General features: G+C 33.8%; 5 protein-coding genes and 1 long non-coding RNA gene across 7 annotated transcripts; 1 reads left to right on the top strand and 5 right to left on the bottom strand.

Moving 5' to 3' along the window:
- Positions 1 to 1,011: 1,011 nt before the first annotated feature.
- LOC120253505 (zinc finger BED domain-containing protein RICESLEEPER 3-like) lies at positions 1,012 to 1,888 on the bottom strand. Its single transcript, XM_039261847.1, has 3 exons — positions 1,381 to 1,888; positions 1,221 to 1,295; positions 1,012 to 1,144 (listed from the first exon to the last, which is right to left on the bottom strand). The coding sequence occupies exons 1-2, from the start codon at positions 1,876 to 1,878 to the stop codon at positions 1,260 to 1,262; spliced, it is 534 nt and encodes a 177-aa protein (XP_039117781.1). The 5' UTR covers positions 1,879 to 1,888; the 3' UTR covers positions 1,012 to 1,144; positions 1,221 to 1,259.
- A 3-nt stretch (positions 1,889 to 1,891) lies between these two features.
- On the bottom strand, positions 1,892 to 2,764 carry LOC120253495 (zinc finger BED domain-containing protein RICESLEEPER 2-like). The gene has a single exon (XM_039261831.1). It carries the CDS (start codon positions 2,762 to 2,764, stop codon positions 1,892 to 1,894), a length of 873 nt encoding a protein of 290 aa, XP_039117765.1.
- Positions 2,765 to 2,779: 15 nt separating this feature from the next.
- On the bottom strand, positions 2,780 to 3,980 carry LOC120253504 (zinc finger BED domain-containing protein RICESLEEPER 4-like). The gene is made up of 2 exons (XM_039261846.1): positions 3,532 to 3,980; positions 2,780 to 3,448 (listed from the first exon to the last, which is right to left on the bottom strand). The coding sequence occupies exon 2, from the start codon at positions 3,445 to 3,447 to the stop codon at positions 2,842 to 2,844; it is 606 nt and encodes a 201-aa protein (XP_039117780.1). The 5' UTR covers position 3,448; positions 3,532 to 3,980; the 3' UTR covers positions 2,780 to 2,841.
- A 1,049-nt stretch (positions 3,981 to 5,029) lies between these two features.
- LOC120253506 lies at positions 5,030 to 5,945 on the bottom strand. Of its 2 annotated transcripts, none has more exons than XR_005534295.1 (2): positions 5,869 to 5,945; positions 5,030 to 5,617 (listed from the first exon to the last, which is right to left on the bottom strand). It is a non-coding gene; the product is annotated as an uncharacterized LOC120253506 (long non-coding RNA). The 2 variants fall into 2 exon arrangements; XR_005534296.1 differs by having other exon boundaries at positions 5,030 to 5,534.
- A 2,150-nt stretch (positions 5,946 to 8,095) lies between these two features.
- Positions 8,096 to 12,344, top strand: LOC120253502 (probable thiol methyltransferase 2). The gene is made up of 8 exons (XM_039261843.1): positions 8,096 to 8,342; positions 9,462 to 9,592; positions 10,369 to 10,455; positions 11,073 to 11,173; positions 11,243 to 11,342; positions 11,822 to 11,868; positions 11,997 to 12,075; positions 12,174 to 12,344. Exons 1-8 carry the CDS (start codon positions 8,129 to 8,131, stop codon positions 12,225 to 12,227), a joined length of 813 nt encoding a protein of 270 aa, XP_039117777.1. The 5' UTR covers positions 8,096 to 8,128; the 3' UTR covers positions 12,228 to 12,344.
- A 59-nt stretch (positions 12,345 to 12,403) lies between these two features.
- LOC120253499 lies at positions 12,404 to 16,581 on the bottom strand. Its single transcript, XM_039261837.1, has 6 exons — positions 16,414 to 16,581; positions 16,168 to 16,249; positions 15,942 to 16,062; positions 14,185 to 15,000; positions 13,361 to 13,462; positions 12,404 to 12,737 (listed from the first exon to the last, which is right to left on the bottom strand). The coding sequence occupies exons 1-6, from the start codon at positions 16,565 to 16,567 to the stop codon at positions 12,522 to 12,524; spliced, it is 1,491 nt and encodes a 496-aa protein (XP_039117771.1). The 5' UTR covers positions 16,568 to 16,581; the 3' UTR covers positions 12,404 to 12,521.

Genomic DNA, 16,581 nt, shown 5'->3' with positions numbered 1-16,581 from the left:
TGTCACCGCACGTCTACTGCAGTCGTGGCAAGTATTGATGATCGAGTTCCTTTACTTGTTGTTTGGATGGAGGCATTGGAAGGATGGGCACAATCGAATACGCCGTCCCTACAAACAAATGAAGCACCTGGCACGGACGCTGCCCGGAAAAGCCTGGATGCAGCCGAGATAGCCCGAGAAATTATCGAGCACGTGAGTGGGATGGCGTTGGATTTTTATGACGATGACGTCATTGGGATGGCCGTTCGAAGAGGACCACATTTGAAGAGAATTGCCAAAAGTAGAAAAATAATAATGCCTCTCCCTCCACCGGCTGATGAGGAAATAATAGCAGTACCACCTGCGGTTGATCGGCCGACTACAACGATAGCGTCTGAGGAAATTGATCCGGAATAAGCTATAGTTGTATTCGATACGATGGCCAAAGAGATCCCCATCTCGATGGAACCGGCGGATGACAGTGTCCCGTCGAAGGTTGACACAATCCCTCAACAACAAGAACCAGCAAAGATTGTGTCTCCAGTTGATCCTGTGGTCATGCCCATGATTAGGGGTGTATTCGAGCCGAGCCGAGCTTTTATGGGTTCAAGCTCAGCTCGTGACTAAAAAGATGAGCTCGAGCTCGGCTCGTGGCTCGAATCGAGCTTTAAATATTGTTTGAGCTCGGCTCGTTTGAGGAATTATTAAACTCGAGCTCGGCTCAAGCTCGACTCTATAAAGCTTGTTTACTAGTTTGTTCAAGCTCGAGTTCATTTAGAAGCTCGTTTGAGCTAGTGTTCGCTAGATGCTCATTTAGAAGCTCGTTCATGAAGCTCGTTTGCAAAGCTCGTTTATAAAGCTCATTTATGAAAAATAGAACCTATATATTCACAAATAATATACTTATGCATTTTTTACATCAAAATAAATCATCTATTGCAATAAATAAATTGAAAATATGAAATGACAAATTCAAACACAATCTTGAGATAAACAACAACATAGAATCCAATACAAGTAATTCATCCATATTAAAATAACAAGCATTTTGTCCATAATCACTTAAATAACAAAGCATAAGAACACTTGAGCCTTCCTTGTAAGCAAACTCATCATACCCCAAACAAACTCACAAGTCTAAGCATCTTGACAAAAGCATAATTACCTAAAAAAAAAAAGATAAAATAGTGTTAATCACAAATAGAAAATGTAAAATTCAAAACAAAATGTAGTACTCATACCGATATTGATTACTAATTGTCTTCTTGTCAAAGATGCCTTCATTTTAAAAGAAATTCAAGGACTTCCTTCTTCTCCTACAAAATGTAAAAAAATATTAAAAATGGTCTTACATATAATTAAATTTAAAAAAAATAGGAAACATAAATTATTTTTACTTACCTTTTCTTTTCTTTGAATCCCATAATAAGCTTTCAACCAATCTCCACCACACATCAATGCTTCAACTGTAGCCGGTGCTAATGAAGCACGATGCGACTCAATAACTCTTTTGGCCGTACTAAAAGCCGACTCAGAAGGTACTGTGGTTATTGGTATGGATAGAACATCACAAGCCATCTTTGACAAAACCCGAAACTTCAAATAATTAGCTTTCCACCACTCCAAGACATCAAATGGAGGATTGATGCTCTCATTGTGTATGTGAACACCTTCTTCCAAGTACACATCTAATTCTGACTTTATCAATTGAAAAGAACCCACATTTGTAATGAAATTATCAAATTCAGCCCTTCCTCTTGATCTACCAACACTAGCACTGGATGAAGAAGAAGTTGTAGGAGCAGAAAGTTGATTTTGAGTATCTATGTCACTCTTGGCCTTGAAAGCTTCCACATACTGATTATAAAGCTTGTAAAGTGATGATCGAACAAAACTCATTTTGTTTGGAACATCATCCACTGAATAGAAAAAAAGGGAAAGCCCACTCAACCAAAGTCATCTTATTCCTTGGATCTAAAATAACTGCAATTGATATCAACAAATTATTGTCCCCCCAATATTTATCAAACTTTCTAATCATTCTTGCTGCCATTTGTCTCATAAAATCATTATCACCTTCCACATGTCTAGACAAAGCTTTCTTTACACTTGTGAGTTCAAGGAGAAACAAATTTGAAGTAGGATACTCACAACCTGAAATAACATTTGTAACATAATGAAATACCTCAAGAAATGTGCAAACAGTTTGGACTTTACTCCAATCTTCTTCTGATGGCAAGTAATGGTAGTTTGAATCTCTTAGTTGATATCTAGGAAAGACATCCTTCAAATCTAGAGCGGCTTGAAGCATGTAATATGTAGCATTCCATCTTGTGCAAACATCAAGAACAAGCTTTTTATTTGACAGATTTAATTGCTTAGTAATGTCACTAAACATAGTAAGGCGAGATACACTTTTACTGATATGCTTCACACTTGCAGGCACATTGCAAACTATATCACTAATTTCACCAAGCCCATCTTGAACCAAGAGATTTAAAATATGTGCACAACACCTCACATGAAATAATCTCCCATCAAGCACAAGTGCATTCTGATTGTTCAAATTTAGATTAGCTTTCAACAAATTCACAGCAACATCATTATAACTTGCATTATCAACTGAGACACTCATCAACTTTTTCCCAAGACCCCAATCAACTATGCATCTTGCTAATTCATCACAAACAACAACACCAGTGTGTGGAGGGACAATAGAACGAAAGCATAACATACATTTTTGCAATTTCCATTCATAATCCACAAAATGACAAGTAACAACCATATACTCTACATCTTGCACCGTAGATGCCCATAAATCAGTAGTGATACTAACTCGATCAACTTCTTTCAACAATGAAGTTACTCTTTTTTTTTCTCAATGTCATAAGCAGATATACAATCTTTTTTTGAAAGGCCTCTACTTATTCTTTCCCAGTTAGGGCTCACAGTTCTCATAAAATGATTAAAAACTTCATCCTCAGCAAATGAAAATGTTAAATCATGCACTAAAACCATATGAGCATAAACTTGCCGCACCTTTGCTTGGTCATACTTCCAGGTTTGAATTGCATTCACACTTTTAGATTTTGCCAAATTTGTTGAGATAGTCAGCTGCCTTTGTCCCTTCAATGCTAATTGTCGTCTCACACACACCTTCAAATGGCGAATAAACTGAGTTGTTGCTCCAGACTTCAACAGGCCAAGTTGATGCCTACAATGAATACACTCTGCCTTTTTTGTTGCATCTGAGAGAGTAATTTCCTTGAATTCATCCCAAACTTTGGAGGTCTTCTTTCTTTGTTTGGCTGCAAATGGATTTTCTTCTACTTCATCATCTTTAACACTGATGGGAGATTCATTAACTTCAACATTGTTAGCCTCATTAACAGCATTATCGAAATTTCCCACACTTCCAATGGGACTAACATTAGCAGATGATTCATCAATTGATGCAGGAGTAGACATTCTACAAAAAAAAAAAATCCGAAAATAAAATCAGAGATGAAAAAGAGAGATGAAAGAAGAAGAGAATGAAGAAGGTAGACTTACCTTTTCTTTTGTTTCGAATGAAAAGCTCGTCAGGATGAAGGCTGGCCGATGATGAAGAACGTAAGAGCAGGTCGTGGATGGGTGATGGACTGGTGTGGCGGCTTAGGTTGAAAAAATTGATGAAAGAAAAGAATGATGCTCGCTCCCTCGGACTCCCGCATGCGACGCAGCCATGTATCGTCAGGGGCATACATCATTTACATATATAATTATTATTATTGTTGTTGTTATTATTATTATTATATTATTATTATGTATGGGATATCCTTAATTTTACTTTTTTGACGAAGGTGACAAACATCACAACTTCACATAATCAATACATTAGTCATATCTTATTTAAATAATCTTTAATATGCCAATGATCAGTATGTACGTACAAATATAGGATGTAATACTTTAAATTGAAAAGCCAAATAATAAAAAAAAAATTAAATAACTAAGCACTAACTCTGAATAATAAGCAAGAATGACAAAATAATACATAAAACTTAAATAACTATACGCCATCTTATTAGAATAACAAGTAGTATTGACTAAACAATACATAGAAAGTTAGAAAACTTAAATAATTAAGCCAAATAACTTTAATTTATGCTTTTCTTTATTATTTGTCATTTCCGTTTAAAGTATCACACCATATACTTTACTTATTATTTTAAGTTGTTACTCATCATTGTATGTTTATACATATTGTTATATGATATAAACTGATATCTTATTAATTAAATATTGCAATTTACAAGTATGTGAGTCAAGTAATAATATTGATGATAATAATAATAAAATAAGAATCATAATCATAATCATAATCATAATCATAATGATGATGACAATAATGACATAGTCACATATACACCTTAATATACATGTATATAATAATAATAATAATAATAATAATAATAATAATGACAACAACAACATATGTGATATACATGTATATATATATATATATATATATATATATATATATAAATATATATATATATATATATACGAGCTTATAAACGAGCTTGTTCATGAGCTTTGTTCACGAGCTTGTTTGCGAGCTTGTTCGTGAGCTGTGTTCACGAGCTTGCTCGCGAGCTATGTTCATGAGCTAAAACGAGCTGAGCTTTTGGCTGCTCAAGCTTGGCTCGTTTATTAATCGAGCTTGAAAATCAAGTTCAAACTTGGCTCGTTTACAATACGAGCCGAACTTGAACGAGCCCTAACCGAGCCGAACACCGAGCCGTTCACGAATAGCTCGGCTCAAATACACCCCTACCCGCGATTGACAAGATCATTGACAACATTGTCAATGAAATTACTGTCTTGGTCGAACCAGCGGACGGCACCACCGCATCGAAGGGAGAAAATCTCCATTCGATGTTACCTAGTGAGTGGTGACAGCATAGATATAACAGATATTACCTAGTGAGTGGTGACAGCATAGATATAACAGAGTAGCAAAGCATTCCCAAATAGTAATTACCACAATAATAATAACATATAAAAGTAGTTCTAAGTATTCGACAAGTTAACAAATAGCACAATGGTTCATAAATAGTACAATTAAGTCACATTTTCCGACGAAAATATAAATTTTTGTGAGAAACTGCCATCCTAAGAGCGACAGCTAGGCTTCGCCCCGTCATCACAGTCAATAGTGATAAAAATATTTGTGAGAGACTGCCCTCCTAAGAGCGACAGCTGGCCTCTGCCCCCTCATCACAATCCAGAAATGATATCAATATTTGCACAACTGAACGATAAAACCAATCTCAAGTCATTGGCCTGAAAAACACTCTCCGACTTAGACGCCGTCACAACTAGGTTGAGAGCCATTGAGGTATTCATAATCTTGACGTTGGCCACTGAGATTCCCGTGTAGTGACCCCGGGTTTCTCATATAAGAACTCCCTGTCAATGGCTCCGCACACCTCTTGACCAGGGTAAACTCAGGCTTGACCACGCCGTCTCCCATTAGACCGGACCGTGGAACCCTACACTGCAGTGTTGGACTAAAGTCCACATTCACCATCAAAATCCGAATGCTATAGTGCAATTCTTTCCGATTCCAACTCGAGAAATCAAGCATACGATGCTTAAATATGCAAATATACATCAATCCATAATCCATTTGCATGTAAAATACATTTACATGTAAACATGCTTCTTTCAAAATACACATGTATAAGTATACTAGAATCATCTTTGCCAAAATAACTCCATACTCAAAATATCCATATATAGCAAATGAAATCTGGTTTAGCATCAAATTCATGATATAAAACATATAAAGAAATACTATTATACTCTTATTAAATCTATGCAATTAACAATTAAACCACTCACTGAACCCGTCGTCTTGTCTTGAGACGCGCTCACAGGTCTGCAATTTCCTTCCCTTGGGAGGAAGCTTCGCCACCTAGAGTCAAACAAAGAATCTAAGAACCAATGAACGCAAGAACAGAAACTAAAATGCATGCGAATGCAAGGTTACATGTCGAACATGTAACTCTAGGGTGTTAGGGGATAACGACATCATTTTGGACCAAAACGAACTCAAATCAAAGCAAAACTAGTTCCAATGTATTCCAAGAAAGAAGGGCTTCGATTTGGACCAAATAAATACAAGAAAAAGGCAAGGTTTTTTTTGGTGTTGTAGTGTTTTCGGACTTGCGACAGTAGCCTGCGAATTTGCTACAGTAAAACCTTGTCTTAATCAATGGTTTATCGACGATTTACAACTCCAAATCGCGAAATTTCTTCACAAACATACACACAAATGAATCACAAGATAGAGGGCTTCGTTTTGAGTCCAAAACAACTCAAACCAATGTTGATTTCTAGGGTTTCAAGGATTTTCGAAAACAATTAAATACGGAAGAAAAATACGAGAAAACCTCGAATCAAAAGTCTTACCAAGCTCGGGAGAATGAGAGGAAGAGGATAGAAGCGTTGATTCTCCCGAAGAAGATCGCTAAATCGAATTTTTCAAAACTAAGGGTTCGGCCAAAATGAAGGAAAAAAAAATAGAAACAAAGAGATAAGAAGTGAATGAGAGCCAAAGAGCCACGTTGCTCTCTTATACTTTCAAAGTTCAGATTTTTAAGTTATTTTTTAATATGAGAAATTACCAAAATGCCCCTTATAAGAGAAAATTGAAAGAATGAGTCCAAAAGACCGTTTTGCCCCTGGTTTTTGGCTGGTTTTCAGACACAACCTACTGTGCACTCATGCTAGAATGCCACTAGTGTAAAATGACCATTTTGCCCCTAATGCATGTACAAAAATCTAAAAAGAGCATGAGGTCAAAAATCTGGACATGGTATTACAAACCAAGTCCAATTTTCATATGTTTCGTTGTCAACCATGGCGAATGCTAAATGGACGAAACCTTCATTGTCATATTTGTCGGTTGCACCTAATAGAATCCCGCCGTATTTATAAAAAAAAAATATGATCTGTCAACAAAAAGTAATTACCTATACCCCTGCTTGAACCTCAACAAATAAGCCCGAAATGAGAAGAACACGTGTTTATATCGCGCACCGTCATTCTCAATGATGACAATACTGAGAGTTCGCACGAGAGGATGTTGGGATATAAAAGTCTCGACATCGGCATTCATGCTTGTTGAGAAAGAGTCCCTACATGACAATGCATAACACAAACAATATCAATAACAACGTTTATTACACAAGAACACATAATATTATACAGAAAGTACTGATATTACACAGCAAGTACTGTTACTATAGGAAACACATGAAACTAATTTAATACACATAAAAGCGTTTAGTTACACAGTAACACATAAATTAAAGGTAACTAACACTCGATTCCACAAAACATTATATACGAGTCAGGTGTTACAAACTTCACCCTTACCCGAGAAACGTCCAGTGCCTACCGTTCACATATGTCACAAATTACTGTTTCCCATAAGCTCAATAAGGTGAATTGAAGCAGATGTCCTTCTCCTTTGTATGATGTCACGGCATAAAAGGTTCCCATTGATTATAAACACCTGTATGGAATTTGAAAAGGCTACAAAAGTTATCCGTTGTTACTTACTATTAAGTATGAGATGATGAAAAATCTCAAAAAAGCTTTTTCCCCGAACTCTAGAAGATGGAGAATAAAAAATCAGATGATGACGAACTTAAGAAAGCTCTTTCATGGGCTCTTGAAGGTGTAAAATAATAAAGCGGACAATGAAGAATCGAAGGAGAAGAAAAAAAGGGAAGCTTCAGCAACAAGATGAAGAAGAACAAGATGAAAAAGAAGAAAAATTTGATAAAAAAAATGAAAAAGTTTTAACATTTGAAGTTTTCTTGAGTTTTGGTTTTACTTTTCTTCAAAAGTAGATGTGACATGGAGGAAAAAAAATTTTCCAATCTTTGTTTTTGAGACAAGAGTATTTTTGATTATTCATACCAACTTAATTGACGGTTTTGAAGACAAGAACTAAAAAAAATAGGAACAATAAAAGAGGACTATATGTAATATTGAAAAGTCATACTGAACAGGGATAGTGAAACTTTACCGGAACTAAAAAATTAATTTTTTACTTTAAATATTTAGAAGCGTGTTTTTGCCAGCGTAGTCAATGATTCAATCCGTACTCGTCCAGCGCTGCATCCTGACCGCTCGTTTGGTGCCTCGAGATCGACGGTGGAGGAGATCATCGGCTTCGGAGTTCTCCGGAGCGCTAATGGCGATGGCGCGGATGGGGAGCCGCAGTGGTGATGACGATCACGAGCACTCCAAGGATCTCGGTTCCAACCCAAAGATCGTCAATCTCCGGCTATTGATCGGCGCCGGTGAGTCGATCGGTGTCTCAGTCTTTGTAAATTTTATTGTTGTAATTTTGTGCCCTAGAACTTTTTTGTGATAATGATCTTTCGCTTTGATTTGTGAAATTCCGTGTGAATTCTAGTTTTGAATGGACGAGGAATGGATTTTTTTGGATTCAATATGAGAATTTTTTCTTTTTTGGTCTCTAATGCTTGCAAAAGATGGTGGCTTTTTTGTCACAGTTTAGCTGTTTATTGCTTTGCCTGAAAGTTGATTGATTGATTGGAATTTCTGTAATTTTGGTGAGTTTATTGTTTATTGTAAGTTAGGTAAGAATATTTCTATGTTATCTTCATGTTGGTGATGAAATGAGAGATATGATGTTGATTTTTTTTTTTTTGGTTTTCATAGAGAAATAAAAGATAAAAAAGCAACTTTTTTGGGTAACAGAGGGACTGCTTGTGAAGTACTTGAATATGACTTATGTTGCAAGCTTTTAATGTGATTTTGGATATTTCATAGTGTATGTCCGAATGTAGTAGGGTTAGATTTTCTATTGTCATGGAAAAGCAAAGATTAGACATAGATGGAAGTGCACCCAATCAAATGGATTTGTTAGCTCGACAAATATGAGTATAAGTTCTAAGTGAGAATAATTACTTCTCTTTTCTTTGTTAGAGTTGAATAGAGGAAGGGAAGACATACATAGGAACATCAGTGTCAACAGAATACTCTTTTGACGAGGACTAATCATGCTAACTAAGATTTATGTTTGAGGCTACATATAGATTTCTTATGCTTTTGTATATGCTTCTTCTCAACCCCTTTATAACTAGCATCGATGTTAAATGAGAACAACGACCATGCCACTGATATTTCCTGATATCCAGAAAATACTAAGAACAAGAAATACTGTTCAGAAGTTTTATTTTTTGTGATAAGTCGTTCCTTTTACACCTATTAATTCATGATACTGTGATGATGTTCTAATCATTGACAGTAAAAGAACCAGCTTTTCTAAAAACATATGATGTATATCTTTACAAATTGATAATTGTACATTGAGAAAGGCAGATAATACTATAATAATAATTTTTATCCTTGAATGTATAACTCGCTGTTTTCTTGGTTTCCTTAAATGGAAGATGGTTGGGAAAAATGCTGGGAGGAAGGATTGACTCCATGGGATTTGGGGCAGCCAACACCTATTTTTACTCATCTCCTTCAGACTGGAAACCTTCCTAAAGGCAGGGTTTTCATCCCTGGATGTGGCAGTGTGAGGTTCACTCTATCTTTTTTGTTGCTCGCATTGACTTAGAAATTCTGTTTTACAATGTTCGGTAGATTTTCTCACATAAAGCATGCAACTGTATTGCTATAGATGTGCACATGATATAACTCATACTGTTTTTACAGACATGAAAGTCAGCGTATGCCACTTGAATGCCTTTAACAGTTGCTTAATCAGAAGTCTTTAATTCTATTAAGCATACATCGCCATTATAATTTGCATTAAATTTGCTTATTTGCTAAGTGGATATTTGTTTTAACTGAAGTTTTATAACGCAAGGTAGTTTATCAGCGTAGATTCTACATGGGTGCTCTGTCTTATAGATGTGGTTGTGCTTGGTTGGAAATTTCTTTTTAGTTTATTTCTTTTTTTTGTGTTGATTGTCAAGGTTTTGGCAATGGTCCAATAATAGCTCTGTCTGATTATTCTTGATTGAACACGCAGAATTTTTTTTCCTATATTTTCTCTGTATAGCATTTGCATTACTGCTCATGTGATATCGAGACTTCTTTTTTAACCTGAATTTCTTCATAAAGATGGATCTGACTTGCACCTGATCTTGTTAGCTTCATTGCAATCATCTACACTTGATAGCTTGCTTATTTTTTTGAGAAAATATTGGGTGTTTGTTCTATCTTTCGTTGTGAATTTTTATACTTTTCGTAAATATTTCTATGATCATCCAATTAAAATCCTATTTGCTGTATTTTGTTGTTGTTAACCTCATGTTCTATCCAATTACTTTTGTTTATGTTTAATAGGGCTATGATGTGGTGGCTATTGCTGGTCCAGAACGTTATGTTGTTGGTTTGGATATATCACATTCTGCGATTAAGAAAGCTGAAAAGGTTAGTTAAGTATTAGAGTCAATGAAGGATTCGAATCTAATGTGTAAACTTTTTAGGTCCTGAATATTTGCTTTTACAACAGTGTGCTGTTAGGGTTGTCAAGATCTAAATCTAAATAAGTGATGGCCCTAGATCACCCACTGTGGAACTAATTCACTTTGCACAACTAGTTTTGACGTATTTGTTAGTAAAAAAAAAATGCTCGTATAAATATTGAACCGCATTTCAAACATCTATAATTTCTGATGCTGAAAGTTATGTTTAACTGTAATCTAAATCACTTTTCAATATACCAACTGAATTAATTTGTAACATCTTCTCCAACATGATCCTGATGTCTATTATCACAGACATGCAATTTTTGTCAAAATGCATAATCTTTTCTTGAGAAATATTATTTTTATTTGAGTTGAAATAATTCTTTGAAACTCATATCCAACTTAATCTCATTGTTGCAGTTGCACAGGGTTGTTATCAGAAAATAATAATGATTACGATCTTGGCCTTGAACTGTGACTAAATTAAGCATAAATTCTTTTATAATTAAACTATTGCCTTAAACTAGTATTTCAGCTTTTGATGCAAGCATATTTCTAACCTTATTTTAAGTTTGGCAGTTGTCTTCCTCTTTGCCAAATGCAAGCTATTGTACCTTTGTGGCAGCTGATTTCTTCACTTATCAACCATCTGAGCTCTTTGATCTAATCATTGACTACACGTAAGTCTTTTGTTATTTGAGTTGATAAACAACTTAAACCTATCTCATTGTTTCAATGTGGAGCTGCAGTTTCTTTTGTGCACTTGATCCTTCCATGAGGCCTGATTGGGCAAAGAAAATCGGGGATGTTTTGAAATCTGATGGGGAGCTTTTGACGCTTATGTTTCCGGTACGGATGTATAAGTTTCCCAATTCTAACAATTGTTTCTCTAGATTGAATTTAGCAATTACAATGTAGGCACGAGTTACAGCTTTGTGATGAGTTGTTTTCTGAGAGTTATGACCGGTTGGTTTATTATCATAAACTTATTCCAAAATGAATTACTTCTTCCCGCTGCATATTTTTTGCGGTCTCTGTCAATATTCAAATTTCAACTGATAACTGCCATCGTGATGAAGTCCTGAAAGTTGAATGCCGATCGTAAGGCTGGGTTCCAGTTACTTAATCTAAAATTTTCAACGTTAGCATACTTGCTATTCTTTTAGTGATGCTTTTCACTAATACCAGATCAGCTACCTTGAGCAAAGTTCCATAACTAGCTTTCATCTGGTTGCTTGAAAAAAGTGAAAAAATAAAATGCTTATTCTGGCTAACTTTTTACTGAAGTAGAAAGCATTCTGTTATTCATGTTGTCCTTTTGATGGCAGATTGGTGATGAAGCAGGAGGACCACCATATAGTGTCTCTGTGCCTGCGTGAGTATCTTATTGTACTTTGATAATGATTATATGCAAAGATATCCGCCTCTTGACATTAAATCGAAGAATTATGTCTTCCCTTGACGAACTATTAAAATCTGATGATGCTCCAAATTTATTAACAGATACGAGAAGGTGTTGAATCCAATTGGTTTCAAGCTCATCTCAGTTGTAGACAATGAGCTTGCGATCGAGCCCCGTAAGGTATTTCTAATGATTCATGAAATGTTTTGCTCCATAAGTTTATGAAATTTATTTGAAGTAGTGTGATTTACAAGCATTTAACATGATGTTATTGGCAGGGAAGGGAAAAGCTTGGGAGATGGAAGAAAGTGCACAGCAAGTCATCTCTTTGAGTATGAAATTCTCATTTAGTTCATATCTTGAGAATTATTTATCAATTGGTAAGGTTATTGGTTTACTAATTCAATGTCATATACTGATGCCTAATTAAACAAATATTTATCATTAGAAAAATGGCCAAAAAAAAAAAAATTCAAGTAAATTGTGCATATTATCTTGTTTACATTTTCAACCCCAAAAGAAAATTCAGAAAAGCAATAACCATTATATTATGCTTAACTACCAAAATAATTGTTCTGATTACATACCTTAAAAATGATTATTTTTTATTTTTTTATTTTTAAACACTAGCAAAGGCCACACCTATTCCTTGGATTACCCTTCTTCACAATGATCTGAGACTCAGCATTGAGTCTTCCTTTGAGGATTCTAGTTGTTTCATAGTCTGGAGTAGTGTTCATTCTTGGGAATTCTCTAGTGTAAACAGTTGCACTTGTTGGTGTGGAGCTCCTCATTTTCATCCTTGGAACATTTGCAACTCCATTTTCATTTTTCTTTTCATCCTGAAAATTAGATTGAGTAATTAAGATACTAGAAATGCTTTTAATTTTACCTCAAATATGTATCTCATAATGAGAGGGAGGGTGTGTATATATATATATAATTTATTGGAAAATTTTGCTAAATTATCATGTGGTTTGTCTCTGTTTTGAGTTGTAAAAATATGTCAAAACATTTAAATCCGTTGCTAGGTGACATCAAAATAGACTTGAATTTATCTTTTTATTTTTATTTATATTTAATTGAACATATGCTAATAAGAACTGTTCATATCTATTTGTATAGCTTTTAAGTACACTTAAATGATTCTCAATTAGTACGTGTACGTGTATTATGAGTAATGTAAATGATGACAAAAATATAAATTTAGGTTTAAATTAAGAGCTCGGCATTTTAGTATTTTTTTTACAAATGATTTAAACTACTCGGTACCAAAGTGTGTTATAATTCAAACCATAAGTCCCAAATTGATAGAGGCAGCCCACCGAGTAATTTAGCAATATTTATTCCATTTTTTTTATTGATTATAATTATTTTTAAAGATTTTGAGCCAATTTAATAATTTGAACATGTAGAAGTAATATATTTTAACATGTAGTTTTTATGTCAAATATTGATTACTTACTCTTTGTGATTCTCTCTTAAGAACAGTATTTGTTGTTGGTGTGGCGCTTCTCAACCGATTTGTTGGACGAGCAACACCTTCGCTTTCAATTTTCTTTTCATCCTAAAAATTAAAACAAGAAAATTAAATTAAAACATTTTAGTTGAAATTAATTGTAATGAAATAAATTTGGTAGAAAATATAAATAAAGTAATATTACAAATTGCAATGTTATATATATATATATATATATATGAAAAAATTGTTTGCATATCTTCATAAAATAGGTGGTTATAGCTAATATGTCTTGATAAAAATCATATTTGTTTCGGTACTTTTAGAAAATGTTTTTATATACTTATATATGTTAAAATGAACTTATAAATATAATGAAAAGATATATTATTTTTTTTGTTTTTATTAAAATAAATAAAAAAAAGAAAAGCGTAAAAACTATTTTTTTATAAAATTAATTTTATTTGATTTTTAGTCCAAGTGATATATAACAAATGAGAATGATTTATTAGAGAATATTCCCATTTTTATAGGGTTGCATAAGTAAATTCTCATTTTAAAGAGGGCACGTGACCAAAAAAAAAAAACTTACAACAAATGCTCACCCCATGTTTCCACATAAATATTTAAAATAATAATTTAATATAAGAAATAACTTAATCCAATAAGAATCTATATATACACATATATATTTACATATATTATAAGTTTTTTTTCACATGTATTTAGCATTTTAAAACCTTGGGATGTTTGATGGTACTAATAATTAAAAGCAATATGTAGAGAGCTTAAGGACTGTCAAATTATTTTATATATATAGCAAAACATACCGACTCTTGAAGTGTAATTGAAGTCTTCAATATCGAACTTCCAAAACTTGTTCCTTCAAACCTTGTTGTCCCTGATATCCCCACCACGGCGGTGGCGGTGGCGGTGGCGGCGGCCTTGGGCTTCTCATGATCTCTAATCGTCTTTTGCACATTCATCATCCTCTCCACCATCTTACTCCCCATCACAACTCCCTCATTTCTATTTTTATTACCATTACCATTGTCATTACCATTATGGATAGTTTTCAGTTTGGTACCATCATATTCCACCCCTAAATCCATAGTTTTCCTTCCCCTCATTGTGCTAATTGGCGAGTATGAAACCCTCCTAATATTCCTTCCACTCTCTTGGTGTCTTTCATCAGCCATTGCCATGCTACGACCTCTCATTGTTGATGATGTTCTTCGGTTATTCGGCCGTGTTTCAGTTATTAAATTCTTCGGTGTTTCATCGGTGAATTCAATAAGTGTTTGAGCCATATTTGATTGGATTTGCGGCCGGCGGTTCGGTGGTAGTTTTCCGTCAAAATTTTGCCTTGCAGTGGTTGTGGTTGTTGTTGTTGTTCTTGGTGGCATTTGTTTGCTTTCAGATTTGTAGATGGTTTCATTGCCTCTCTGATCATTACTCTTGACTGAGCTTGAAATGTTTGTGGTCCGATGAATCGAACGAGCTTCAGCTTTTATTAATCTTGGTGTGACTGACACCGATGAAGAGCCAGTGATTGATGCCGATGAATAGCCGGAGGTGTAGATGGTGCTCGGAGATTTTGTTCGCTGTGAGGGTTTGCTTCTATCTGCATGCACATGTTTGGATAACTGCATGGTTGAAACAGTGCTTTAGCCAATAATCGTGGGAAAATTTTTTTTACTATGACTGATGAATTGATAAAATATAATGGTTGAATGTAAAAATCTATTTTTAATAAACAATTATATGTGTAAGTAGACCCTATTATGTATATATATATATATTCACTTTTATTCAGTGTTTTAGTAAAGAAAAACAAAATATAGATCTATTTTTTTTCAAGTACGTTTTTTTTGTATAATTATTTTTTTTGAAATAATTCAAATCTTTACCATCTAAATCACAAATTATATTATAAACGAATGTGGATATATATAATAAATTAATTATATTTATATTTTTATGAGTTTTAAAACACTTTTGTATAAGTATTACTTTTTTATTAAACTATTATTTTTTTATTAAATAAGCTACCCTAGAGACATGCAAACTCTTGATCTCTTATGTAAGTCAAATATTTTAACCATTAGACTATTGTCGTAGAGACAATTAATGTAATTAAGTGTATTTTTCAACATAAACTACATTAATATATACATTCTATCCTATCATTGAAAAGGATAATTGCTTATATAACATATAAACTAAAAACATTATTGTTCATTTATACAATTTCAAAGTACGAAATCAGCCTTTATGTACTACATACTAACAAAAAGCTATACTTCTCTTCTTTCCCAAAGTGGTGAAAAAAGAAGACGGGTCAAAATCTATTTTTCTTATACTTTTCAATTGAATGCCAAAACATCCATAATATAATTCATTAGAATTTCAATTACTCACTTATAATATTGACATCTATTAAAAGAAAAAAACCTGTGGTTTTTCATAAGTTGAGATAAAACCCACAATTATTATTACTATTATTATTACTATTACTTATTCAATTGCATTTTTATTTAAATAATAATAATAACTTTTTTTTGAAAAGATAATAATAATAACTCACCCTTGAAGGCTTGATGGGTTGAAGGATTGGGAGTTCCTTATGAACAGCCATGTTCAACAAGGGATCTTCAGCTTCCAAGTCCAGTGATGGAAACAATGGAGTTCCTGGTGGTGTCTTCAGCCTTCCACCAATAATATATATATATCAAATTAGAAATTTTAAAAAAAATAAAAACAATAATTAATTTCTTGATAAATGATAAAAAAAAAAAGATTTCATTAAATACCAATCATAGTCATTCTTCCCATCAGCAGCAAGAAAATCAGCTTCTGTCTTCCCTGATGGAATTTTATACAATCGATAATTCCCTGCATTAATTAAATTATAACAAAAAAAGAAAAAAAAAACAATATTATGCTTTTGTGACAACAATCTTCAATCTAAAAATATTTATTAAAAAAAAATCAATTATTTCATTAGCCAAAAAACATTTAGTAAAAAATTATCATATATATATATATATATATATCACCTTCACCGGGCTCAAACTCAACAGATATCGGTTGAAGAAGACTCACAGTCCGCTCCTCTCTCTTGATCATGTCTTTGAACAAAATTAAGTCCTCTTCACGTTGCCGACGTGCAATCGGCGGCATGCCATGTCCTGATCGCCGGCCGGAGCTCATCCTCAAATGTGAAG

The sequence above is a fragment of the Dioscorea cayenensis genome, unplaced genomic scaffold (genome assembly GCF_009730915.1).
Source record: "Dioscorea cayenensis subsp. rotundata cultivar TDr96_F1 unplaced genomic scaffold, TDr96_F1_v2_PseudoChromosome.rev07_lg8_w22 25.fasta BLBR01000104.1, whole genome shotgun sequence".
NCBI classification, from domain to species: domain Eukaryota; kingdom Viridiplantae; phylum Streptophyta; class Magnoliopsida; order Dioscoreales; family Dioscoreaceae; genus Dioscorea; species Dioscorea cayenensis.
The sequence above is the reverse complement of the archived record's forward strand: the minus strand, read 5'-3'. Positions and strand labels throughout refer to the sequence as shown.